Consider the following 27015-nt stretch of genomic DNA (forward strand, 5'->3'; position numbering starts at 1 on the left):
ACAAAGAGATGGATTCTTATTTTTTCCAAATTTGGGACCAACAACTTAAGCTAAATGAAGGCATCTTTCTTATCGGTAAAAATATCATTCACCAACCATGATACAGAGATAGTTTATTTCACCCAAGACCACCTGGAGTCACATAACAGAGCAAACAATATTCCTACTGGGTCAAAAAATCAGCTGAAAATTAGCTAAAATTGATAGCAAAGAGAACAGTGGTGACTCAGTGCCAGACTCTGATGCAGAGAAAACCAGAATAAGCCTCATATAAATTAAGAAAAGAGTTTGCTAACCAATATATACAATATGACTGTCATGATGGTGTTTGTGTGTAGGATGGGTACATTAGGATTTATAGCTTCTTTTCTTAGATTACAATAAATAGTGTGTGTGTGTGTGTGTGTGTGTGTGTGTGTGTATATATATATATATATTTATTCAGATTTAGTGGTTATCTTTCAGATTTTGTTGATACTTTTGCTTTATGTTCTTTCAGATAATAACGTTTTAATCAATAAGATATGACAAATTGAATGGGACTTTTTCTATGTCAAAATCAATATTGCTTGTTTACCTACAAATGGAGAGACATTCATGAGCTTATCTGACTTGGCTCCTGTGCTGTCCTAAAAAGGGTGATTAGGCTGGAATAGTTTCATACAATTATATGTGTTATGAAATACAACTTATACGCTACTTCATATTTTAATTTATTTACATAGTAACAATAATTGTAGCAGCTATATTTAAGAGGGAGATTTTCAAAGGCAGAAACAAATCAGGCACCTAACTGCCACTGAAAATCAAAAGGAGCTGGGCACCTAACTTTGTACTTTTGAGACTCTCCTTCTAAATCCAGACAGTGCCCTCTCTCTGAGGATCTTAAGGCACATTATAAACAATTATATATTAAACCTCACAACATTTGTGTGAAGATTATGATGACTTTTAAAAAATAGAATAATTAATAATGTAGAATGGACACTTCATGGCATTTAAAAGGAATTTGAAATAGCAGAGTTTATTTAACCTCCAAAAATCCCAATTGCTAAATCATGCAGAAATCAAAAACCTGTACGCGCACAGCTGTAGTGTCCCAGTGTTGATCTGTAGAGGATGCCACATACTTCACTAAGAGTTGGTTTCAAAAGGAGCTGCCTGAGATGTTAGAGGGAGAAATTCCACAGCATAATTAAGAAACATGTTTTTTTTTCTTGTTCCCCTTCCCCATTTTTAAATTCTCTGCTGACTTTAATTAAATTTGCCCTAGAGCAATGAGCCTAGTGAGGTTGGAGAACTCTGAAAAGTAAAAAGCTAGCTGTCTTGACGGGGAGAATGTCCATAGCTCTTGCCTGGTGCCTATTTGAAATTGAAAGAGGTTCTCTTTTCCTTGATGTTGTTCTATGACCTTTAAAATTAAGCTTAATGTTTTAGAGTGTATGTTAATGGAAAAAAAACTCCATAGTGGTTAATATCTTGTCTGCAAAGTTGTAGCCCCATGGGATTTTTGATTTATGCTACTTAAAGAAATACAAAAGAAAGGATACTAACAAATTATAATCCAACAAATTCATAAGGTGCAATGTACTGTATCAAAGCAGTGGCCCAGATTTTTAAAAGCGACTAATAAAATTGGCTGGATGTCCAACAGGGGCCTGATTCTCAGGGGGTGCATAGCCTTTTGGGCCTTCAGAATCACTCATCACTGTGACAATCTTGGTTTATGTTTGTTCAAAATCTAGGCATCCATCTTTTGTCACTGGCTTCAATGGAGAGCTCAGTGCACAACAGTAGCCTAAGTCAAGGCTTCTTAAGAGTTAAAATGAAAGGGATTCAGAGTTGTACAAAATGTAACTATAACATTTTAAATTGGTTGGTATCACCTGCTTTTGGGTTTCCTTATAACTCTAAAATTCAAGCTAGGTTTGATGAGGTAGTGAATCTTTAAGCAAACCAAAGCCAAGTTTTGAGTGAACCTGGGCCACTTTCTGGTTTCTACCCATCCGTTACATGGAACTTGATGGTTTTCGCAAGATTTTCATAGACAGCTATACAAAATGCGGCACTGTTGCTCTGAGTTTTTGGTTTCATTCAAAGCCAAAGCTCAAAACCAAACTCAGGAAGCTGTGAATCCCTACAAAAAGAAAAATAGGTTTGCATGAATCCCCTACCAACTGAAACCATTCAGTTTTGCATAGTTGTACTGCTTATAAAATGTGCAGAACAGAGGCTACACAGAAATTATGACTAGCAAAATAAACCATACTAGCTACTTCTTAAAATGAACTGTGAAAAAAAAAAATCTTGGCTGTTTCATAAGATTTAAAAAAAAACAAAAACCCTGAGTTTGGTCAAAGAAAACTTCTGAAACACTTAAAAAATTACAACCAAACTGATATTCACTTCCATAAAATGAAGCCTTATTGCTACTTTTCCATGTGCGGGACTGACTGTGTGCTAGTTTGGTCCCCTTGCACTAGGGAATTCCCTAGGTGGTCATTTATGTTGGATTTCTGGCTACTTTGCACTGCAAAAGTGGCACAAAGCAGCCAAAAGGCATGCAGAGGGTCTGGCTCTTGAAGTAAAGAGTGTGTGCACGTATATGTATATATTTGCTCTTGAGAGTTATAGCTGAAAAGACTTGCTCCTTGGATTGAAAAAGTGACCAACTGTGCATCTCAGTTATATCTGATAATGTAGGCTGAAGGTGTGCATTGGAGGTCACTCTTTCAGTTCAAGAGATAAGTTCTCATTTTGTTTTAATTTTGTATGTGCCACTCTACTGCTGGCATGGGAAGTGAAAACAAAAAATTTCTCCCCTAGAATTTCTCACCTTGCTGAATCCAGGATGTACTTGAAATCTCTTGAGAAAATCTCTACTTGGGGAGATTTCTAGACTATGGAATAATCATCTATTAAACCCATCATTAGAGATGGCTTCTTCCTGCTAGCTCACTCTGTAGGCTCAACACAGACAAAAATTCGTAGACTCTTGTATTTAGCTCCAACTGCATAATCTAAATAATGGGCACAGTAGATAGGGATTTCATTTCACTACATCCCCCAAATCCAGAGAGAGTCCAAAGACTATTGAATGCTTTAGCTACATTCAGTTAAGCACATTTTAATTTGCAATTTTAAAAGCTTTTTTTTTTTTTTTTTTAAAGTGGACATAATAGTGGTCATGCAGTGTAGTTGTAGGTGTGCCTTTCCTAGACCTGAAGAAGAGCTCTGTGTGGCTTGAAAGCTTGTCTCTCCCACCAACAGAAGTTGGTCCAATAAAAGATATTACCTAACCCACCTTGTCTCTATAATAATGGTCATGTTTTTCTGGTTACACCTCTCTGCAAGAGTTCAGCTTTGGGTCCTTAATAACACTATGTGTTGCACAAGCAAGCAACATCTGCAGTATACAAAATGAGAAATGACTGCGTAGGAAGGAATACTGAGGAAAGGGATCTGGGGGTCATAGTGGATTGCAAGCTAAATATGAGTCAACAATGTAACACTGTCGCAAAAAAAGCAAAAACAATTGTGGGATGAGTGTTGTAAGCAAGACACAAAGTAATTCTTCCGCTCTATTCCACGCTGATTAGGCCTCAACTGGAGTATTGTGTCCAGTTCTGGGTGCCACATTTCAGGAAGGATGTGGACAAATTGGAGAAAGTCCAGAGCAGAGCAACAAAAATGAATAAAGGTATAGAAAACATGACCTTTGAGGGAAGACTGAAAAAATTGGGTTTATTTAGTCTGGAGAAGAGAAGATTGAGAGGGGACATATAACAGTTTTCAAGTACATAAAAGGTTGTTACAAGGAGGAGGGAGAAAAAATGTTCTCGTTAATCTCTGAGGATAGGACAAGAAACAATGGGCAGTTTAGGTTGGACATTAGGAAAAACTTCTTGTCAGGGTAGCTAAGCACTGGAATAAATTGCCTAGGGAGGTTGTGGAATCTTTGTCATTGGAGATTTTTAAGAGCAGGCTAGACAAAAACCTGTCAGGGATGGTCTAAATAACTCAGTCCTGCCCTGAGTGCAAGGGACTGGACTAGAAGACCTCGAGTCCCTTCTAGTCCTATGATTCTATGTTACAAATTCACAAAGTTTTAGACCTGCAAGAAAACTACATTTGGGATGACAACTGATATAAAGTTTCAGTCCAGTGAAAAGCCAGCACCATCTTTTCATTGCAATCTGCTGCCCTTTTCATTTAGTTCTCTCTCCCTGAAGTCCCATCTCCCCAGTCCCTTGCATAGGCTACCAGCTCCCTGCAGAGCCAGAAACAAAGCTCAGTCTTAAACAAAGAAAAACGGGGGGAAAAAAATCACAAGAGAGAGAACGTTGGTCACAGTTACTAGTATGGAGCCCTGCAGGTTCTGTAACTATGACCAAAGCAGAAGCATGCTGTTGCTGCTACTTCTATGCCCAGTGTCACTGTGGTGCTGACCAGCAAAGCTGCGAGTATCATCTGCAAGGTCCTGAAGCTGCAGGGTTTTTTTCTTTTTTAAAGTGTTATTACCATTGCCATTACTAGCTCTCTTTTTTAGGCATCTTCCTATTTTCAGTATGGCACAAGTTCACACAAAGCTTCTTACTAACTTGCCAACTACTGAATGCGACACAACCTGGTGAAGAACAATCTAGTGTGACCACTACTAAATGCCTGCAGTTCTTGGCTCTTGAAACACAAAATGCTGATGAACCAACACAAGGACTAAAGAACTTCTAGCTAGGGTCATGCACAAGAGCAGTTCAGATCTTATCTGACTCCAGCCAAAACAGTGTATTACTGAGGCCTTGGCTACACACAAAGTTGCATGGGTTTAACTAAAATTGATTTAAAAACAGATTTAGTTCGTTAGCAGTGCAAATCTGTTCTATGGACACACTTAAATCAATTCAGATTAAGTCAATTCTTTACCCAAATAAGCTAACACTATGGTTTTGTGCCAATTTAAAAAAACGATTTTAGCTCCTTTAGTTAAACTGGTTCAACTTTGTATTTAGACAAGTCCCAAGATACAGAAAGAACATATTGTGATCTTCAGTCAGGGCAACGAAATGCAGCTGCTTCAGCACGGAGTATATGGAAAAGATTTAATAGATTTTTCTCATTCGGAGTATTCTGATGAGCTCTATCCACTCCTTAAAAAACTGACCATTGCTGGCCAGCTAAAAAAACCCTCTATCAATTATTACCTGTCTTTGTACGTTCAGCAACACCAGTTGCTCCAATTCGGTGTCTAAATGCAACAAATCTCGAACATCACACTTTGGCTATGATTCGTTCTAAGGGTTTCACAATAGCTGATGCTTGGTACTAAGGCTTGTCTACATAGCAGGTTACAGCACGGCAAGCCGGGGTATGACCTGACAGCACACCAGCTTGCCGTGCAGTAAGTCGCTGTGTAGAGAAGCCCTCGGCATGTTCTTTTTCTGATCACTACTGGCTTTTTCTTCTTGTTGCAGGGTTACGTCCATCAAATGTCTTCAATTTAGTACTGATAGTGTTGTTAAGTTGAACTCTTTTCTTTCAAGAATTCTAATAAAATAACACAGGTATTAAAGGTTGAGCTGGCAGGAACCCCTACAATTAAGGATGCCTAACATTTTACTTTGTCAGGCATTACCTGTTTAAGCTGAAATTTTCCATGCTTGCGCTATGCTGCAGGCTGATTTTTTTCCTTAAAGTTTCAGCAAAAACAATTAAGCTGTTCATAAGAATGAGATTAAGGATATACAGACGCTCCCCGACTTACTCAAGGTGTTCCGTTCCGGAATACCTTGCGTAAGTCGAATTTTGCGTAAGTTGGGAACGTATACCTGACAATTACGCCAAAAAAAAAAAAAAAAAGCGTACGGAACTTCTTACGTAAGTGCGGATTTGTGTAAATTGGGATTGCGTAACCCGGAGAGGGTCTGTATAGCTATTTTAGTCAATGTAAATATTTTCCCCAACTGTTCCTTTGAAGAGTTCTAGCTTTGCTGCAGGAGCTTGAAATTTGAGAAACAGATGATCCTGGAGCCAGGAAGGTACCTTTTGCTGTCCCTGTGAAAAGCCATCCAGATTTGGCACAGTCATAATCCTCTGAAAGCTATCATTTTCTACAGACTCAGTAGAATTTTTTGTTGCTAAGATCTCAAAAGATTCTATTTGTATTGAGCATGCTACAGCCCCATGGAGCATCTACGTATCAGCTGCACTAAGCATGCTCCTAGGCCCAATGTCATAATATTTCTTTTATGTTAAACAGATGAAATGTACATCATAAACTTAAAATTCTATGGTTCACTTTGGATGACTGGATTCTAAAAATTACTGGTTGGAGATATGAATAACATTGGAGGGCCATTGTGATAATGATATTTTCAGCTTGAAAGACTCATTAGCTAATCATCAGGCCTTAAGCAATGCCCCTGTTTTACTCTTCGCTAAAGCTTGTCTACACAAACATTTTCTTTGCAGCAAACTGGGGTGTGACTCTACGAGCAACTGTCCGTGTGGACTCTGCTGATGCCCGTTAACAGTTTGCTAATAGGCATTGATCTACTCCTATTTCAAAGAGGACTAGATCAAGGTGCACTAACAAGCAATTAGTTCATGTTGGCAGGGTCCACACAGGCAGTTAGTCTGTGGTAGGATAATGTAGAGTAGATTCATACCCCAGCTTATCACCAACTAACAGTTTGTATAGACAAATCCATAGGTTATTAGTTCAGGCCATTAATCTTGGTTCAGACTTTGGATATCATTAATTCTAAATTCACACTGCAAATTCCAAGCTCGTCAAGATGTCGGCAATTTTCTGATTATTATACAGAAAACGTATTCTATCAGATCCCGGTTGTTACCCATCTCAAAATCATTCATCACTGATGCACCTTGTATCTTGATCAGAACTGCGAATATCAGATAAGATGTATCAAGTTATCTCCAAACTTCCAGTTCTTGCTGAAATTCTAAGGAAAGAACTTACCTTACAGCTTCATTTTGTACTCCCACACAAGATTTAACTAATAAACCTGGTCTGGGTTCAGGATGATGATCGTATAATGTCCTTATAAAGGTTGAGGCTCAAGGTGGGTGAGATAGTATCTTTTATTGGACTAACTTCTTATAAAAGTTTGCAACTGTCCTTTGCTGCAATCTAATTCAAAGGTATGGTGCGCAGGAATGCTCTCTGATCCATCTTCAGCTTTCTATGCTCTTGGACCTGGGCATCACGTGTAACATGTAAAGCGGTTGGTGGGGCAATTTAGAACTGCTCTCTCTTATAGATCATTGTCAATTCATTTATGCATTCCAGATCTCTAATCATTTTTCTGTGTTGTGGAAATCTGAAGGACTCAATTTTAGGACAATAATTTTATTACCTACATGACTCCTATTCTAAACTTATTTATTTTTAGAAAATGATTCCTATTGCTTCTTATATACATTAATGTGGTCTGAATAGTTGTTATACTGGTAATATGAAGTTCTGTCTTCTTCTGTGGGTATAACTAAGGTAAATTTTCATATGTATATTGATGAGAGGCTCCGATTCATTCATGTCTTTCCAAACTGATTTAGTGGATATCATATTATTTTCAGAGTTATAAATATTAATTTATGGTGGTTGGTTCCCGGCTTATTTAAGGTGGCATTGCCGTTCCAGACATCAGTTTGAGAGAAACATTATTTTTTTTCCAGTTAGCATTACAAATACTCATACTCCAGTTTCTCTCCATTTGAAGGTCACATTATTGCTCTGACTAGCTCCTCCATTTACCAGTCATAGGAACATTGCTCAGCATTGTCCCACGTAGCTTCTACTAGGCACAGCAATGGTTTTCTGTCCTTTGGTACCTTCTAAACTGGGCTTTTTTACTCACTGTCTTCTAAACCAGCTGATAAAACACTGCACATCTGATATCGTGGAATTGGAAGACCACTCTCTATGGTTGGTGTAGAAGTGATACTTCTTTGTCATGCTGACAGTGAAGGCCAATCCATTTCTAAACTCAAAATGAGGTTCAGTGCAGAACTTCTCCAGGATCTGAGAGAGAACTTTAGAACATAGACACGCATCAGAAGTCCGGTCCTCATTAATACTGCACACCGATTTACAGCTCTAGTTAGCTAATAGTGACAACCTGAAAAACTATATATCTACACCATATCATGTAATTCTCTAATTGATAAAAGATGACACACAATGGAAAATATCCTCTCCCTTTTACTTCTGGAGTCCTGGATTCAAATCCTAGCTTTACTCAACTGCAAAAATTGAGTTTGACAATGCCATCCTAATTCCTAGCAGACTTCTAAATATATTCCTATGACTAATTTACATGGGGTCTATTGCTGCAGTAACCAAGTACATTAATTATAGAGAAAAAAAACACAAAACAGAACAAAATGTCTAATGCTAAACAAAATCAATGCATCTTGTGTTGTACTCTGAAGGATATTGAACCCAATCACTAACAGGCTGCTAAAGGAGTGAATTTCAAGGGCAAGACCCCTCAAATGAGAAACCTCTATCCACTACTGGAACCCTCAACCATTCAAAGCCATGAGTGAGACCCACAAAATTATGAGATTAAAAAAAAACACCTCCTGATTTTTAAGCCTAATAAATTTGGGGTCCTTTTAATTTTTTTGAGCCTTCAGGTTATGTTTTCAAGCTTTTCTCCACATCCTTGAAGGGTAAAAACTTATTTAAATAAATTAAGTCTGAGAGTCCCACAATTCTAAAGGCCGGAGTTTTAAGAAAAACGCAGCAAATTGAGAGACTAGGAAAAAAATTGAAAGAATTTATAACATGGCCCATCACTAGGCAATAGACTAGTGTTTACACTGATCTTCCAACAGCAAGTATTTCTCCACCACCCAGGTGAGATATGGTATGGGACAAAAGCAAAACTCTTCGATAACCAGGGCCCGGACCACTTAGGGCTTTAAAGGTTATGAACTTCACTTTAAATTGCACATGGAAGTGAAGAGGGAGTCATTGTTGACGTAACAGCTGTTGTGTGTTCATTACAGTCCATACTGTTCAGAATTCTGGCAGCTGAAATTGTACATTGTTTGGAGCTTCTGAGCAGACTTCAAAGACTAGGCCCAAAGCACAACATATTGCAGATGCCTAGCCAGGAGATAAAGGTCTGCATGACAACTGAAAGCAGGACACTTGAGAGGAACCGTCTTCTGATCAGTTATAGGTGACAAGAGACCCCTGCCAGCTGGGAACCCTGTTCCAAAGTTGGATCATTAAGGCCGCAAACCACTTTTGGTGGAAGTTTGGTATAAACCTTCACCTGATGGTACAGGCACCTCTTTTACTTCCCAAAATTATGCCCTGCCTACTTTCAGATTGGGTCACAGCTAGCTAATTTTCAACCAGATCTTCATCCCTGTTAGAAACTCTGAGAGTAATATTATAGAATTTGGACTGGATGAAGATGGGGAGCAAAGTATCCTTAGCTAACTGGTGACATTGCAGTGTGGAAACATCTCATCTCCCCTGGTGGCTGCATATGAATATCACAAAAGAGAAGTGACAGATGGAACCATAGGGGACCTTGCATGTGAAAGACTTAAAAAGGACAATCAATTACTCAGCAATACCCCTATATGCAGAAAGACACCAGTGAAGAGCTGCTTGGCCCTTTCCTTCAAGATCCCTAATCAACTCAAATACCAACTTGTCAATGGTATCAAGAGCTACTGGGAGTCACACAGAATTAGAAGGTGCATATAACACTGCCGTTATCCACTTAGCACAACTGGAAATCTCTGTTCAAGGAAGGCATGTCAATCTATCAGTTGGCCCCATCATTTATCATATTGATCTAACCCACACAAACATACGATGTGTCATGTATGTGTGCATCATACATGTACATGCTAGAGATACAAAATAACATATATACAAACATGTTAAAAGACAAGTGATTTACAAAGCAATTAAAAAAGGCTTAGAAAGTTAAAGATTTTTAAAAATATTATTTTTTATACATTTCTTGCCTTTTAGGTACTATTTTGTAAACCTCTGAGGGATCCAAAATATTCCTTTGTAGGTTATTCACTTTTATATACATTGCAATGGAGAAACATTAAGTTTATATACACAGATTTTGACAAAGATTGTGTCTGGTTTCTAGTGGTATTAACTGAAACTGTTTTGTGAGCTGTAGTTTGGTTTTATGGAGCCTTCACTCTTTATTAAAGGTGAATTTTGTTACATAAATATACACATTTGCACTGGGAAGCATGATATCTATCTGAACCCGTCATCAGCATGTGCTTGGACTATCTTTTTAATCTATCATGCACCAATCTAGGCACCAATGTTTTACTGACTCCAATGCTGAGAAGAATAAAACATTTTGTAGCACTTAGCTTTCTCTTGTGAGTTGCAGGCCTCCTGACGGTGGAAGATGAGCAATAACCATATTTTTTTGATGAATTATTCTCCGGAGATGCATTTTCTGAGAATTTTTGAGAAGCGACAATAGCTTCACCTGAAAGCACTGTATTCTAGCATGTCAGAATTGGTTCATTCCTACAGAGTGATGTGGGTTGAAAAGCTTTTGTTTACAGGCCGTAATAGATGAGTATTTTTTATTTACATGTGTATCTTTTAAAAATTCAGTATTCATGCACTTCTAATTTATGCAATTGCATAATTGACTGAATGCTTACAATGAAATATTTGCATCCTAATGCACAACTGAAGTAAAGTCTAGCATTCTTAGAGATGTGTTAATAAGGGTAATTCAGTCATGAGACAATGAGTAAGTTACAACTCACAGTTTGATTCAAAGTCTCCTGGCTAATAGAACTCACTAAAATATCTTAAGTAAAATCTTAAGTCCCCTAGCAGCTGTTTGGTCCACAGAAGCACAGCTGTCTAAACTTTATTGGCAGTAAATGTCATTCTTGCACACTAACTGTGTGCCTGGAAAACCCAAAGGCACATCTTGGTCCGTTAGTGCTATCACATATGATCACGCTCCCCGACGAGATGTGAAAACTGAAATGGAAAACGTCAACAAACTCTGGCCGCAGTGCGGACTGGGGCATGCCCGCTGACAAGCGTGCCACAATGACAGAAATTTACTTTGAGTTGCAATTAGTAGCACTGTCATTTTTGGGCGCTCCTGCCAATTAATTAAGCCTGTCAAATGGAAAAACAGCAGCATTCACATGATAATTTATATAGGGAGAGACGAGCCTAGCAATGCTGCTGCTTCAGCCAACAGAATTCCCTTGGAGCACTTAAACAAAATAAAATAGAATATAAAGAAGTAGAAGAGGGGTTGGGGGGAAGAAAGTTAAACTGTCCTTGTTATAATTGTTAACTCTGATCGCTCAAGTAGAAGACGGGCTGATTAAAACTCCAAACGAGCCCCTAGCTCGCTTAAATCTCAGAGTCCGGAATGATAGAATCAGAGGAGTTTATTCATACCATTAAGCCCCAGAGAACTTAATTGAAAGAAGAGCATAGCCCGGACCTTGACAAGCGGGAGGTCACAGTAATTGCTGCCGGACATATTTAACATTAAGATAATCAGGCCATTAATTACCCTTTGGATCATTAAATCAGCCAGTTGCAAAATGAAATTTCTGCCTCTATTACTCACTTGAGAGACCACAGGGGTGGCTTTTAATTTATCAGTGAGCTTGAGATACAAAGGACCAGGCTTGGGGAGGGAGGAAAGGGGGAGAGAAGGGGGTTTGCTTCAGCAGAGGCAGGAATATCAATCCGCCATGCTTGGTGATCGTGGCAAATTAACTAGGTAAGATAACCTCAGCTTCTAAAGGCAGAAGCTGGGGGTATGTAAATAGATGAGGGCAGACAGGGAGATCAGAGCCTGCACACCACTTAGCAGGATAATAAAGGAAATCATCCTTGATTATCAGTGCTAATTTGGACACTGCCGGTAGCTTGTTATGCGTGTTCTGAGTAGCATTTAATTAATTCAATTGCTTGTTAATGAGGGAAGTGACATGTGGGGAGCAGATGCCACCCAACTGCAGATGGGCTCTGGTCAGCCCATCACAATAAAGTCTTGTTTTTTTTTTTTTACCCCTTCTCTCCCTCCCCCCAGAAAATGGGAAAGGTGTCAAGCATGAAACAACATTCAAAAGGGACAAAACACTGACCTCATCAGGCCAGGAACTGTTAAGAAATAATAAGACCTGACAATTTTGGATATATGGGTACTAATGTTCCCTGAGGCTGCATTTGTAATGGTGCATCCTTATGCCAGAAATTTGAGATTGACATGGCTATACTGTGATCTTATGATCAAACTGAACAAAACAAAGAAAGGTTGATGTGGACTATCTTTACACATTCAGCATAAGCTACAGGGCTCCAACTGTTCTCAGTTTTGATATATTTGCCCTTTATCAATATTTACTGTGTGCATAAATAGGAATGAACTAATATTCGAAGCAAAAGGGAGGACAAACTTATTTAACCTATAAATCAGCTTCTGGTTAACCCGAAAGAATCTTCAGTACCAGGGTACCAACACATCCTCTGTAGTGGCCATTATCTTTGTATGGTAAGGAGATAGTTTAGACTTTAGCCTGGAGTTTGGTATATTTAACAGACTTCCCCCCCGCCCCCAAACTGCATAATGTTTTTCATGAGACCATCTGACTCAGTTCATTTGAGAGTAGGGGTCAAATTAGATTTCACATTTTAAGGTAAAGGATAATTTCAGAAACTCTCAACTCCTAATTCAAAAGTTCTCAGACCGAATTAAGAACCTTTTCATGTTTTCTCTGAGTTTTGCCAAATAGGAAAAACACTATGTAAATGGACTACCTGAGAGGAACTCAAAGAGAATCGATGTGTGGACAGCAACTCATGGTGCTGACTTTAAAGTTATACTATATTTCTAGAGTGCTTGTAGGAAAAGAGGAAGCATGTACAATGTAGGGGATAAAGTAAGCTTTATTTTCCCCCCCACCATTCCTAAGAACTTCAGCTACGACATGTTTTGTAATCAACACTGAAGGAAAGGCTGCAAATTTTTAAGCAAAAAATTCCTCCTCACTCTTATGTCAGCTGAATGTGAAAAATGGACTGCAGAGTCCAACACATTTGTACCCATGTTCAGAAGTGTGTATTATGCAGTATAACACAAAAACAAACTAAGTTGCAGGTTTCTGCTTATCACTGCATCAGGAGAGCTTATACATTTCAGCTGGTACACAAAGGTAGCTAACAGTATAGTGTTCACTCATTGTACACATCTCAATTTTGGGGTAAATTTTTAAGTGGGAATAGAGGGTCCTGAAAATCTGAAAATCCTCATCATTTTCATACAACTGTCCTTAACCCAAACTCAGAAGTTGGGCACTCAAAACTTGTATTAATTAATAAATGTTTCTGAAAATGTTGGCCTTAATGAAAATAAGTGCACAGAAAGCATCACTGCCAGCATCTACTGCTTCTCTTATGCCTGCTGGATTGCTTCATTATAGACAGTGCCAAAAAAAAAAAATATCCTCAGGCCTGCATATGGGCAAGAATGGTGCATGCAGAAAGCTTACCCTGATTTTTATATATGGGCTGTCAAGCGATTACAAGAATTAATTGTGATTAATCGCACGATTAAAAAAATTAAATGCGATTAATCACGCGATTAAAAAAATTAATTGCGATTAATCGCACTGTTAAACAATGCTAGAATACCATTTATTTAAATATTATTGGATGTTTTCTACATTTTCAAATATATTGATTTCAATTACAACACAGAATACAAAGTGTACAGTGCTCACTTTATATTTATTTTTGATTACAAATATTTGCACTGTAAAAAACAAAAGAAATAGTATTTTTCAATTCACCTAATATAAGTACTCTAGTGCAATCTCTTTATCATGAAAGTTGAACTTACAAATGTAGAATTATGTACAAAAAATAACTGCATTCAAAAATAAAACAATGTAAAACTTTAGAGCCTACCAGTCCACTCAGTCCTATTTCTTGTTCAGCTAATCGCTTAGAAAAACAGGTTTGGTTACATTTGCAGGAGATAATGCTGCCTGCTTCTTGTTCACAATGTCACCTGAAAGTGAGAACAAGTGTTCGCATGGCACTAGTGTAGCTGGTGTCGCAAGATATTTCCATGCCAGATGTGCTAAAGATTCATATGTCCCTCCATGCTTCATCCACCATTCCAGAGGACATGTGTCCATGCTGATGACTGGTTCTGCTCAATAGCAATCCAAAGCAATGTGGACTGACGCATGTTCATTTTAATCATCTGAGTCAGATGCCACCAGCAGAAAGTTGATTTTCTTTTTTGGTGGTTCAGGTTCTGTAGTTTCTCCATCGGAGTGTTACTCTTTTAAGACTTCTGAAAGCACACTCCACACCTCGTCCCTCTCAGATTTTGGAAGGCACTTCAGATTCTTAAACCTTGGGTCGAGTGCTGTAGCTATCTTTAGAAATCTCACATTGGTACCTTCTTTGTGTTTTGTCAAATCTGCAGCAAAAGTGTTCTTAAAAAGAACAACATGTGCAGACTCATCATCAGAGATTACTATCGCATGAAATATATTGCAGAAAGCGGGTAAAACAGAGCCGGAGACATACAATTCTCCCCCAAGGGGTTCTGTAACAAATTTAATTAACGCATTATTTTCTTAACGAGCATCATCAGCATGGAAGCATGTCCTCTGGAACGGTGGCCAAAGCATGAAGGGCATACAAATGTTTAGCATATCTGGCATGTAAATACCTTGCAATGCTGGCTACAAAAGAACCATTCGAACGCCTGTTCTCACTTTCTGGTGACATTGTAAATAAGAGGTGGGTAGCATTATCTCCCATAAATGTAAACAAACTTGTTTGTCTTAGCGATTGGCTGAACAAGAAGTAGGACTGAGTGGACTAGTAGGCTCTAAAGTTTTGCATTGTTTTGTTTTTGAGTGCAGTTATGTAACAAAAAAATCTATATTTGTAAGTTGCATTTTCATGATAAAGAGATTGCACTGCAGTACTTGTATGAGGTGAACTGAAAAATACTATTTCGTTTATCATTTTTACAGTGCAAATATTTGCAATAAAAATAATAATATAAAGAGAGCAGTGTACACTTTGTATTCAGTGTTGTAATTGAAATCAAAATATTTGAAAATGTAGAAAACATCCAAAAATATTTAATACATTTCAATTGGTATTCTATTGTTTAAAAGTGCGATTAATCGTGATTATTTTTTTGAGTTAATCGTGTGAGTTAACTGTGATTAATCAACAGCCTTAATACACACACACACACACACGTACGTGTAAAGATCCACAAAATAATCCACTATTCTGATGCAACTTCAAAACAACACTGACAAAGGCACATACAAACATAATGCATAAGATCCTTTAATGATGATAACCTTCAACAATATCTTCACATTCCTTTATCAAGTAAATTCTGTCCACCTGCCCACTGCTACTATCCACAAACCACTTCAGTATTACACCATTCAAAATAAATTTTTTAAGTGTGTGCTTAAATAGTATCAATAGCAATTAGAGAGGAAAATCCTGATTTCACCCTCAGATCCGGTTAATTGTTGCAACATTGATCTACTCTAATTTGACTTCTCACTCCAAATTAAACCCACATTACTGAGGTAGGGATTGAGGGCAAATCACCCCCCTAGACAATAAATTTAATATTGAATACACTTGAAAAAATGGAAGTTGTTGCAGGATCCATACCAAAAAGATTTTTTTTCTTCCTGGGAGTAATTAAAAGATGCTTTTCTTGACTAATGATCCCCCTGTTTAGAAATGGGAAGTCGATACTCCTTCAGCAGCAGTCCGCTTCAATTTGTCACAATGCTCCAGAAGTTTGAACGGCAGTTCTCAGGGCTGCTGATAATTGCTGGAACCAATTACAAGCTTTCTAAAGCTGACCTAATCAGGGGCCCATGGACAACAATCAGAAGGCCAGCTGTTCACATTTTCTTTCTAGTTTCACAAATTCTACCATACTGTCTCCCTCCCCCCCAGCAAAGTTTCCATGCTTACTAATAACACACATTTCTTTCTTTCCTCATCATTTTCACACAACTGTCCTTAACCCAAACTTCAGCTTGTATAGACGGTGGCTGCTTATTTACTCAGGAGGGCTTCCTTTAGGGAGCACATTACACCCGTGTTCCCATAGCCTGCACTGGCTTCCAATTTGTTTCTTGGTGCAATCCAAGGTGTTGGTTTTGACATATAGCCTCTAAATGGTCTGGGGTCCTTGTTATCTCACAGACTGTCTCTGACCCCTCAAGTAACACTGTAGACATTAAGATCAGCAGAGGTGTTTGAGCTAGCAGCCCCTGGTATAAAGCAAGACTGCCAGTGGCAGGACATTTTCAGTGAAGAATCTTCAGTGTTGGAACTTATGTACCCCAGTCTGACAGAGTCTCCATTTGTTGATCTTCAGAACATGTTGGAAAGCCTGTCTGGTTTCCAAGTCTTCCTCAAAGAGAGGTTTGAGTGGGTTGAGAAGGAAGAATTTTAATTAGGAGGTTTTTGGTATTGATACTGGTTCAGCTCAATTTTGCATGTGTATCTAAAAAACATGTTATACATGCAGCTAGAGTCCTGGATAGGCACACTTAAATAAACTGTATAAAACGAAATGTTTGGGAGATGACAGTCTTGCCCTTTCCCACTTTCTGGGAAATGGCTTTTCACATATTCTGTGTTTTACTACTGACCAGCCCACAATTCTATCCTAAAGGACCTGCATGTCTCACCGCCTTACACTCTTTCCACAGAGGACAAATGCATGGGACTCCATTTATGGCCAGTCAATGATGCTTCTTAACATGGTGGAAGGACTGCTCTTGAAATGGTGTCCAGCACTTTCAGCTTCTGGTCCAGTGTGGAAGAGACTGGAGAGAATGTCTTTACTACAAACTCTCTGTCTCTCTCTGACAGGCATGGTTCCCATCTGAAGAAGTGAGGTTTTTACCCACGAAAGCTTATGCCCAAATAAATCTATTAGTCTTTAAGGTGCCACCAGACTCTTCGTTGTTTTTGTCTTTACTACAGTACTTCCTAAAGTTTTACCTCAATGCTGCCTTGAGCATCCTTACATAATGTATTCTATTTGTGGACCAGAGTCAATCATTCTTCCCCCTCCTCCACCCCAAGCCTGCAGGCAGCCATTGGTAACTTCACGTCAGACAAACTATACTATGAAATGGTGAAACCCGTGTAGCTCTGTTTTCCTTAAAATCAACACTTCCTTGCACCATTTCTTCTGTAAGTAATATTATTTTGGGAACCATGCCTGTCAGAGAGAGACAGAGTTTGTGTTTAATTTCTCTTATTTAGGGGTTTTTTTGGGGGGGGGGGAAAGAGGGGCAATCTCATAGACTTTAAGGTCAGAAGAGACCATTGTGATAATCTCTTGTAGAATGTTTAACCCAGCTTTTCAAAGTGAAAAGACAGGACATCTGTGGATGTGGGGAGCAAAGAAAACTTTTGGTGGGGCTACAGAGGTTCACACAGGAGAGTTTTAGCAGCTGGGAGGAAAGAGAAGGATGTCCAACTCCTCCATACTCTATACAGGTTCTTATACTGCCCTCATCACCACAGTACAGTAACTCCTCACTTAAAGTCATCCCGGTTAACGTTGTTTGGTTGTTATGTTGCTGATCAATTAGAGAACATGCTCGTTTAAAGTTGCGCAGTGATCCCTTATAACGTTGTTTGGCAGCCGTCTGCTTTGTCCACTGCTTGCAGGAAGAGCAGCCCGTTGCAGCTAGCTCGTGGGGGCTTGGAACCAGGGTGGACCAGCAGCCCCCCATCAGCTCCCCTAAGTTCCCTGTGCGGCAGCTGCCCAGCAGGCTAGCAATTGCTGGCAGTTCAGCTGTCCCTCCCTCCACTGCCATATGCTGCTCCTGCCCTCTGCCTTGGAGCTGCTCCCCGGAGCCTCCTGCTTGCTGTGCAGGGAGGAGGGGGGGAAAGAGTGGGGCTAATGTCAGGATGTCCCCCTTCCCCGCACTTACCCCATCTCCATAGGGCAGGGGGGACACACGACAGGGCTCAGGACGAAGGGAGCTTCCTGGCAGCAGCTGCCGTCTCAGCTTGCTGATCTACTTAAAAAGGCAATGTACTTAGAGTGGGGTCAGTGTACTTAAAGGAGCAATGCGCATCGCTCTCACACACACACACATGGTGTTGTGTCTCTGTCTGCCATGCTGTCTCCCCTCCCTCCATTCGTGCTGCCTTGTAGACATGAACAACGAGTTAACCCTTTAGGGCTCAGCCAATTGCTAGTTCATCATTTAGCAGTAAGGCATTCCCTGGAAAATATCCCACCCTCTGAGTTCACCACCTCAACCAAGCTTCACAATCATCATCGCTGTGTACCAGTATTAAATTGTTTGTTTAAAACTTATACTGAGTGTGAGTGTGAGTGTGAGTGTGTGTATAAAATATAGTCTTTTGTCTGGTGAAAAAAATTTCCCTGGAACCTAAACCCCCCCTATTTACATTAATTCTTATGGGGAAATTGGATTTGCTTAACATCGTTTCGCTTAAAGTCGCATTTTTCAGGAATATAACTACAACGTTAAGCAAGGAGTTACTGTATCTGAGCATCTTCCAGAAGTGCATTAAGTGACATGAGTGACACAGCATACATGACTGTCATCTGTTTGTTCTCTCATCCTCTCAGCAGGGGAAGAAGTGTGCGCAGTAGCATTTTTTAAAAATAGTCTATATACACACACACAGAGCTGCATGTTTATGTTAGAGCAGGTGTTCTCAAAGTTCAGTGCATCGCAATCCCCTTCTGACAAAGTCTGAAGTCTGAGCCTGCCTGAGCCACACTGCCCCAGGCGGGAAGGCCAAAGCCCCAGGGCATCAGCCCAAGGTGGGGGGCCTGTAACCTGAGCCCCGACCACCAGGGCTGAAGCTGTCAGGCTTGGGCTCGGGTTTCAGCCCCAGGTCCGAGCAAGCCTAATGCCTGCCCTGGTGACCCCATTAAAATGGGGTGGCAACCTACTTTGGGGTCCCGAACCACAGTTTAAGAACTGCTGTGTTAGAGAAAGCCAAAGGCAAAAGAAGCGTGCCTTACATTCAGAGCAAAAGGTGATGAGGTTTGTATTCATCCTTCATTTGTTGCCTGATTTTATGGGAGATTAATAGATAATATGGGTTATAGCAGGGGTCGGCAACCTTTCAGAAGTGGTGTGCCGAGTCTTCATTTATTCACTCCAATTTAAGGTTTTGCGTGCCGGTAATACATTTTAACGTTTTTAGAAGGTCTCTTTCTATAAGTCTATAATATATAACTAAACTATTGTTGTATGTAAAGTAAATAAGGTTTTTAAAATGTTTAAGAAGCTTCATTTAAAATTAAATTAAAATGCAGAGCCCCCTGGACCAGTGGCCAGGACCCGGGCAGCGTGAGTGCCACTGAAAATCAGCTTGAGTGTCGCCTTCGGCAAGCGTGCCATAGATTGCCTACCCCTGGGTTATAGGCTCGCCAATTAATCTGATCAGAAGATAATAAGGTTCTTGTCCCAGAATCAGGCTACACAGAATTTGCAGGGACCCTCAGGATGTATGAAAATGAAACTCACACTGAGAACAAAATGCAGCCTTAAGCCTTTTATTGAGATAAATGGAATAGTACATAAGAACATAAGAATGGCCCTATTGGGTCAGACCAAAGGTCCATCTAGCCCAGTATGCTGTCTTCAGACAGTGGCCAGTGCCAGATGCCCCAGAGGGAATGAACAGAACTGGTAATCATCAAGTGATCCATCCCCCGTTGTTCATTCCCAGCTTCTGGCAAACAGAGACTAGGGACACCATTCCTGCCCATCCAGGCTAACAGCTATTGATGGACCTATCCTCCATGAATTTATCTAATTCTTTTTTGAACCCTATTATGGTCTTGGCCTTCACATCATCCTCTGGCAAAGAGTTCCACAGGTTGACTGTGCATTATGTGAATAAATACTTCCTTTTATTTGTTTTAAACCTGCTGCTTATTAATTTCATTTGGTGACCCCTAATTCTTGTGTTATGAGAAGTAGTAAACACTTCCTTATCTACTTTCTCTACACCAGTCATGATTTTATAGACCTCAATCATATCTCCCCTTAGCTGTCTCTTTTCCAAGCTGAAAAGTCTCAGTCTTATTAATCTTTCCTCATACGGAAGCTGTTCCATACCCCTAATAATTTTTGTTGCCCTTTTCTGAACCATTTCCAATTCCAATACATCTTTTTTGAGATGGGACGACCACATCTGCACACAGTATTCAAGATGTGGGCATATCATGGATTTATACAGAGGCAACAGGATAATTTTCTGTCCTATTATCTGTCCCTTTCTTAATGATTCCCAGCACTCTGTTCGCTTTTTTGACTGCCGCTGCACATTGAGTCGATGTTTTCAGAGAACCATCCACAATGACTCCAAGATCTCTCTCGAGTGGTAACAGCTAGACCCCAACATTTTATATGTATAGTTGGGATTATGCTTTCCAATGTGCATTACTTTGCATTTATCAACATTAGTAATTGAATAGTAATCAAATAATAATCAAATAACCAATTACAAAAGCAATACTAGCAGTACATGTGGTGTTATATACTATAAAGGTTTCTTGATTAATATACTCACACCCTTCCTTGATAACCTAGTGACAAGAGACAAAAGACCAGCCTTGCCTCTGGCACGCCAACGGAGTTTCATGGTCCAGGTTCCTCAAGTCTTGAGTGGAAGGTGAAGAACTTAAGAACTAACAAGGATGAACTACCAATCAACGAGCGGAACCTACCTAACATGGTGGGCTGCCCCTCTTATAAAGCCTGAGCCCTAAGTGCTCTCCTTCCATGTCCAAACTTAATTTCCTCATCTACAAAAATGTTAGGGTATCCTTACTCTATAGGCTGGCATGTCCATGTGTATTAATGACATATCCGTAACTATTAGTGACCATTAGCTCATCCTCACCTCTGTTATTTCTGTTCTAACTGGTTGTTTCCATGTTCTTTGTGGTGTATGTGTTAAGTCTGAAAACGGCCAAGAACTTGGGTGGCCTTACCTACCAACTAGCTCTAAACATGCCCATTTATCTATGTTAAAGGTCACAAACATATATCCTGTATGCTTTAGCTCATCACCACTTACCTAGGGTAAAGGTCTCAAACATAAGTATGTTAACTTGCCTTAGCTTAACATACAGGATGTTGCCTGTAGGTTCCTTGCGTTACAGCCAACATACTTTAATACAAACAGCCAAAATACTCTAATGCAAATCGCTAAACCCATTATAACAACAAATAACAAACCTATAATATAACAAATGATTAACCTCATAAGAAAAGATATATAGGCAAGCAAGCAGGCTAGCCCTATAGGCTACACGTTGCTGTGAGTGTTAGTTCCACAGTTGTCGGCTGGCATCTCTAGAACAGATGAGCTTTACAAGTACGTAGAAAGTTCCATTGTGCTAGAGTGAAGTTGTCAGCCATGGTCCTCATCCCTTACCTCTCCCCAGCCAATCTACTCCCACCTGTTTTCGAAATGAAACCCAGGACATGTTACCGTGAAGGGTGGAATGGCAGAAAACACTACGTATCCTTCTGACTCTTTTCTACTGTTTGTTCCCCAGTGTTATTCTCTCTTCCTGCATTTCCTAGCATGTGTCTGCAGGCCCTACTCAGAGGCTAGAGGGGTATGTGGCAAGCAAGAGGGAGTGTGGGTCAGTGGGCGAGGTGAGTGGAGTGGGAAATGTGAGAAATTAAGCAGGTCTGTGGGAGAGAGAGGAAGTGAGTGGGATGGGGGAAGTGGAGCTATTGGTGGGGCCATGAAAGATGAGTGACCATGTTGGGGTGGAGGACGAACGGGTAAGTGCAGGAGGATGAGAAAGCAGCAAGGCACTAGTGATTCCCTACCCCCTCTGTCCGATGGAGCTTCTATGGCTCACTAGGACGGGGAGCCACTAAGCTGTGAGTGTATGAGCTGCTGGCTTCTCATGTGCCAGCCAGCAGACCTCAGGTTCTGTGCCCCCAAGTTGTGTGAAGGACCAGTAAGCCTTAGTGTGTGGAAGGGAGCTCATGCCCCACTTCTGCTATGGCTCAGAGCAGACTGACTTTCCTTCTGCAAGTGGTTTCTCCTTCTGCTCTCAGCCTCCAAACCCCATGATAAAGTCACTCAGCCACTACATATTTGACATTGGTGAGGCCTCATCTGGAGTACTGTGTCCAGTTTTGGGCCCCACACTACAAGAAGGATGTGGAAAAATTGGAAAGAGTCCAGCGGAGGGCAACAAAAATGATTAGGGGGCTGGAGCACATGACTTATGAGGAGAGGCTGAGGGAACTGGGATTGTTTAGTCTGCAGAAGAGAAGAATGAGGGGGGATTTTTTAAAAGATTAATGAAGTTTCTGACAAATACAAAAACAGCTGGAAAACTACACTACAAAATACATACGTAAAGGAATTGTGTAATGCAGGGACAGCTTAAAATAAATTCTAAGTACGGAATATAAAGAGAAAATGCAAACCTCTAACCAAGCCACTGTCAGAGAACTGAATTATTTGACTTCAACAGTAGTGTTCCCCTTCCATTGAGATCTTTTTTGGGGCCTGGGTTTACCAAGACAATTTCTTTCATTTATTATGTCCAGCCTTACAGCAATCTTTAAAAATATTGTGAATTGAAATATTGAGAGTGAAGCCTATCTTTAATATTCGGAATCGATCAATCTTTCCAATGCCTCATTATTAAAGATCTATAGTCAAACAAAACAACAAAACAGTGTCTTCAGATTAAGTCTACAGTTATTAGATAATGCTGCTGATTTAATAACAATATTTTAAGATAGATCTAGTTTAATTTTTGAAATTCTTAATGTATTTGATGTGTAACAAATATATGCACACATATACAGGTTCTATGCATATGAACTCCATGTGTATATCTGAGTATGCACATATTTAGATGGACAGTTGTGTATATAAATAGCCTGATTAATACACTGCCTTCATTCTCTAAGATGAACCAAAGGTGGCACCACAAATTCATTTTTCAGTGCTAACGAAATAATGCAGTAAGATATGGTTGATTTTATTACAGTCAACAGGACAAATCTATTTATCTTGTGTAGTAGGAGGCACAGGTATAGATTCAGTTATCCTTTCAGTAAATCTAGTATTGGATGCAATAAACTCCAGAAATGAAGCATATGCATTTAAAAAACAGTAAAAGTACCCTTCTGTTTTATTCTCTTACATCCAGGAGGCAAATACTGAGAGCAAGTGCTAAACCTCCATCATAATATCTGATACCTGGGGACTAAACGGTGCTCAGATGCAGTCAGCTCTACACGCTAGCCCCCTGGAGTGTGACACTGTGACAACTGCAACACATGCACTTCTGAAGGCAACTTAAAAGGTTGGACTAGCTGGGCAAGGTAGTCCAGGCTCCTCCTCACGTCTGAAATCTGCTCTACTGATAGAGAGACTGCCAGTGGTCACATTGCTTTCCCCAAGCAAGTATTTCTTAATTGTTCAGTGTGAATATCAGCTCTTACATTTAACACCCATCACAGTTAACTTTTCTTTCTAAACCATTTAAACTTTTTTCTAAGCCATTTGCCACTGATAACATGGATGCAATACAAAAATAATCTTAGTTTTCTTTTAGGATAACAAACTATAGTGAGAGGATCTTCTGTATGCTGACCTATGATTTGTAGATAAAATATTGTATTAGTTATGGAACAACATACACTTACCCAATATATTGTCTCCTTTACATACATTGCATAAGGAAATTAAGCAGCCTCATTTGGAACAGAACTCTCAAAACAATAAGAGCAATAACATCTAGTCCCAAGAATTCACAGTTAGGTGTAAAAGAAGACAGCAATTTGCTGGGTTAGCTTGTGACTATGGAAAGCACATTGCTAATTACAGTAAAGTATCCAGAGGGTCAGATTTACTGGTTTATCAAAAGCTAATGAAAATGATGGAACAAAAGTTTGGGAGGCTTAAATTTCCCCCTGTTTCCAAGACCTCTAAACTGCTAAGGCAGCCTTGGCAAGCACAAAAGTTACCAAGCTCACTCAATTTTTGGCACTTTTTGGTCAGACTTCACGTTTACCTGACATATGCTAAAATGGCGCCTGAAATTTGGCTCCTAGAAGTCCATATGTAGTAAAAAAGTGCTAAGACCCAGCAGGCTCCCCTTGAAGCGAATAGCCTTGAAAATCAGGACATAGATTTAGATGCCTAAATATGTATTTATGTGGCTAGTTTTAGATACTCATTTTTTTAAATCTTAGTCACAGTTTTGACATATGGATGCCTTGTACACAAAAGGGAATAAAATAGCCTACCTTGTGGAGTCTGAAGAGGGTTTCATTCGTCCCTGGCTACTCTCCTCCCAGACACTGTTTGCTAATTCGTTCCCAATGGATGACATCACCTTGATGAGTTCTATAGGCCAATCATCCAGGTCAAGTGACCGGACACGTGACAAGTGCGTGCCAAGGTTCCGGTGTATACCTGAGCATTCAATACACATGAGGGCTCCCAGATTCAGACTGGCCCAGTCAGGGTCTACAGGAAGACAGACACAAACAATCACTAAAAAAACCAAAAACAAAATTCCTTGTGACACATTCTAAACCTCTCTCAGAACTGAAGAGCTTATGGATAATGATTTTGGCTGGGGAAGCAAGAGGAGTAATATTCAGGTCTCTTGGTTTCACAGCACTGTTAGGAAGCCTGACAGGAAGTGGAGGCAAAAGTTTGGTTCCTAGGTCTAGCCCTCTCAATGTGCCATTCCTCCAACAGACCCTAAATGAGTTGACAAGAAATAGTGGTGGTCTCAAAGGAAGGCACATGCAACACCCCAACAGACTAAGGGAACCTGTGATTCTAAAGAGAAAAGAAGCAATAGGGAAGATAAAAAGAGGGTAGTAGGTAGCTCAGATGAAGTGGTAGAAAGCCCCTCCTTGGGAACTGGAACCACTTGTAGCCAATTACTACAAAAGAAAAAGTTACTTGATACAATGTTGCTGTTGCTAACTATATCAACTCCCTTAATAACCATCTATTTCATCAACTACTTATGACTTTTACATCTAACATGCTGAGGGGTATGTGTTCATCTCTAAGATCAGGGAGATAAGTACTAAGATGAAAATGTGCAATTTTTTTTTAAGCGTACTAGCAAGAACAATTCTACAGGAAAAAAAATTACCCCTCAAAAGACAAGGCTATGACAAACCTGGCAAAAGCCAAGAAATTCAAAGTCATTTCCCAAGATGTTTCATTTTTTATAACCATGCTATGTTATTTAAATGTAAGTTTGTCTGAACCACTCTTGAACAAATATTAATTTTAACACATGCAATGAAACACTTCCAAGAGAGGATTTTTGGAGGTACTTTTCTTGATGTCAGATCTTGTCTACCTTTCTTTTCCTGGGAGACACTATGGAGATCTGAAGAGCTAGTATGATATCACAATATCAAGCAGGAAAAACCTGGTTCAAAGGGCAGGAGATTTTTATTCACACTGTGTAAATTTTAACACTGGTCAGAAAATGGGATTCCTCCACTGATGTAGGAAATTTCAATTTCAATAAGAATGATTTTTTCCTGAATTTTCTGCAACAGAAACTGAAAATTTTTCTGCAACTGAAAGCTGCCAAAAACTGAAAATATTTTCTGGTTTTCAGCCAAAAAATTTGGGTTTTGGACAAAAATTCAAATATTTTCAAGGAAGGCAGATACTTTCTATAAATTTTTTTTTTTAAATGAAAACTCAATTTTCCCTCCAAAAAAGTTGATGGAAATGTTTTGAACAGCCCTAATAAAGAATTAAAAAAAAAAATTAGTTCAAACAGAAGAACAGAATTATTTGTTAAAGCTTCATTGTCACTCCTAGTCCTTTGATTAAGTGTTGAGAAAGCGCAGTACAAATCTTAGATTTCCAGTGAGTCCTGTGAAAACAAGGAAGACAAGACTTGCTATTCCTTTCATGCATTCTTTGTACATCATACAGGATCTACAAAAGGCACAAATTATTTCCCCTCCCTCACCCTTCAGTCATCTTTAAGAGATAATTTTCATGTCTCAAACAGTACATTGGGGGACTTGTGTAGTATTGAAAGTTAGCTGAAAAGATTTTTAAAAAGTAATTGTTTAAGGTCTAAATTAGTAAGAGAATGTGTGTTAGATTACAATTTACAAACGATTGCAACTTGGAATAAAATCTCTTTCACTGACCTGCCAAAGCCCGAGTTCAGGGTTCTGTGTTTCTCCGCCAACACTGATGATATTGCTAACACCCAAAGGGGAAACTGCAGCTCCGCACTCTATTTTAGGTCTTGTGATACTCAGGCTAGGTCTACACTACAGCGGGGGTCCGACCTAAGATACGCAACTTCAGCTACGTGAATTCCGTAGCTGAAGTTGCGTATTTTAGGTCGGCTTACCTAGCGGTGAGGACGCGGGAAAGTCGACCGCTGCCGCGCTGCCGCCGCCTCCGCTGCCGCCTCCTGCCGAGGTGGATTTCCGGAGTCGACGGCAGAGCGATCAGGGATCGATTTTACCGCGTCTTCACTAGACGCGGTAAGTCGATCCCCGATAGACCGATTGCTACCCGCCGGATCGGCGGGTAGTGAAGACAAAGCCTCAGAAGTGAGCATATATAAAGTTTCTTTTCTGACTACATGAGCAAGCAGGGTGGGAATGTGGATCTCTATAGGCAATTATCTCAAAGAACCAAAGTTCTTCAGACGTGTCTGCACTGAAAGATGACCAAGTAGTAATAACTTATAAAGGAGGAGGTTCTGAGGAGTATTTGCTAAATAAAAATGGCAAGACAGCTCTTCTGTACTGGGCATCATATCAAATAACCAGATTAAGTGAACAATGGTGCAAAAAACCTCAACAGAACTGCAAATATCAGCATTATATATTTCTGTGACAGTCATCCCTCAAGTATGTGGT

At 39.7% G+C, this 27015-nt stretch overlaps 1 protein-coding gene across 3 annotated transcripts in view; it reads right to left on the bottom strand.

Moving 5' to 3' along the window:
• The window catches only part of AGAP1 (ArfGAP with GTPase domain, ankyrin repeat and PH domain 1), a 634167-nt gene that overhangs the window by 28825 nt on the left and 578327 nt on the right, over positions 1-27015 (bottom strand). For all 3 annotated transcript variants that reach the window (XM_065412924.1, XM_065412923.1, XM_065412922.1), the window contains one exon: positions 24391-24613. In XM_065412924.1, coding sequence (XP_065268996.1) covers positions 24391-24613 — 223 coding nt within the window. The remainder of the gene's footprint in view (positions 1-24390; positions 24614-27015) is intronic.

This window comes from Emys orbicularis, chromosome 11 (assembly GCF_028017835.1).
Source record: "Emys orbicularis isolate rEmyOrb1 chromosome 11, rEmyOrb1.hap1, whole genome shotgun sequence".
In the NCBI taxonomy this organism is placed as follows: domain Eukaryota; kingdom Metazoa; phylum Chordata; order Testudines; family Emydidae; genus Emys; species Emys orbicularis.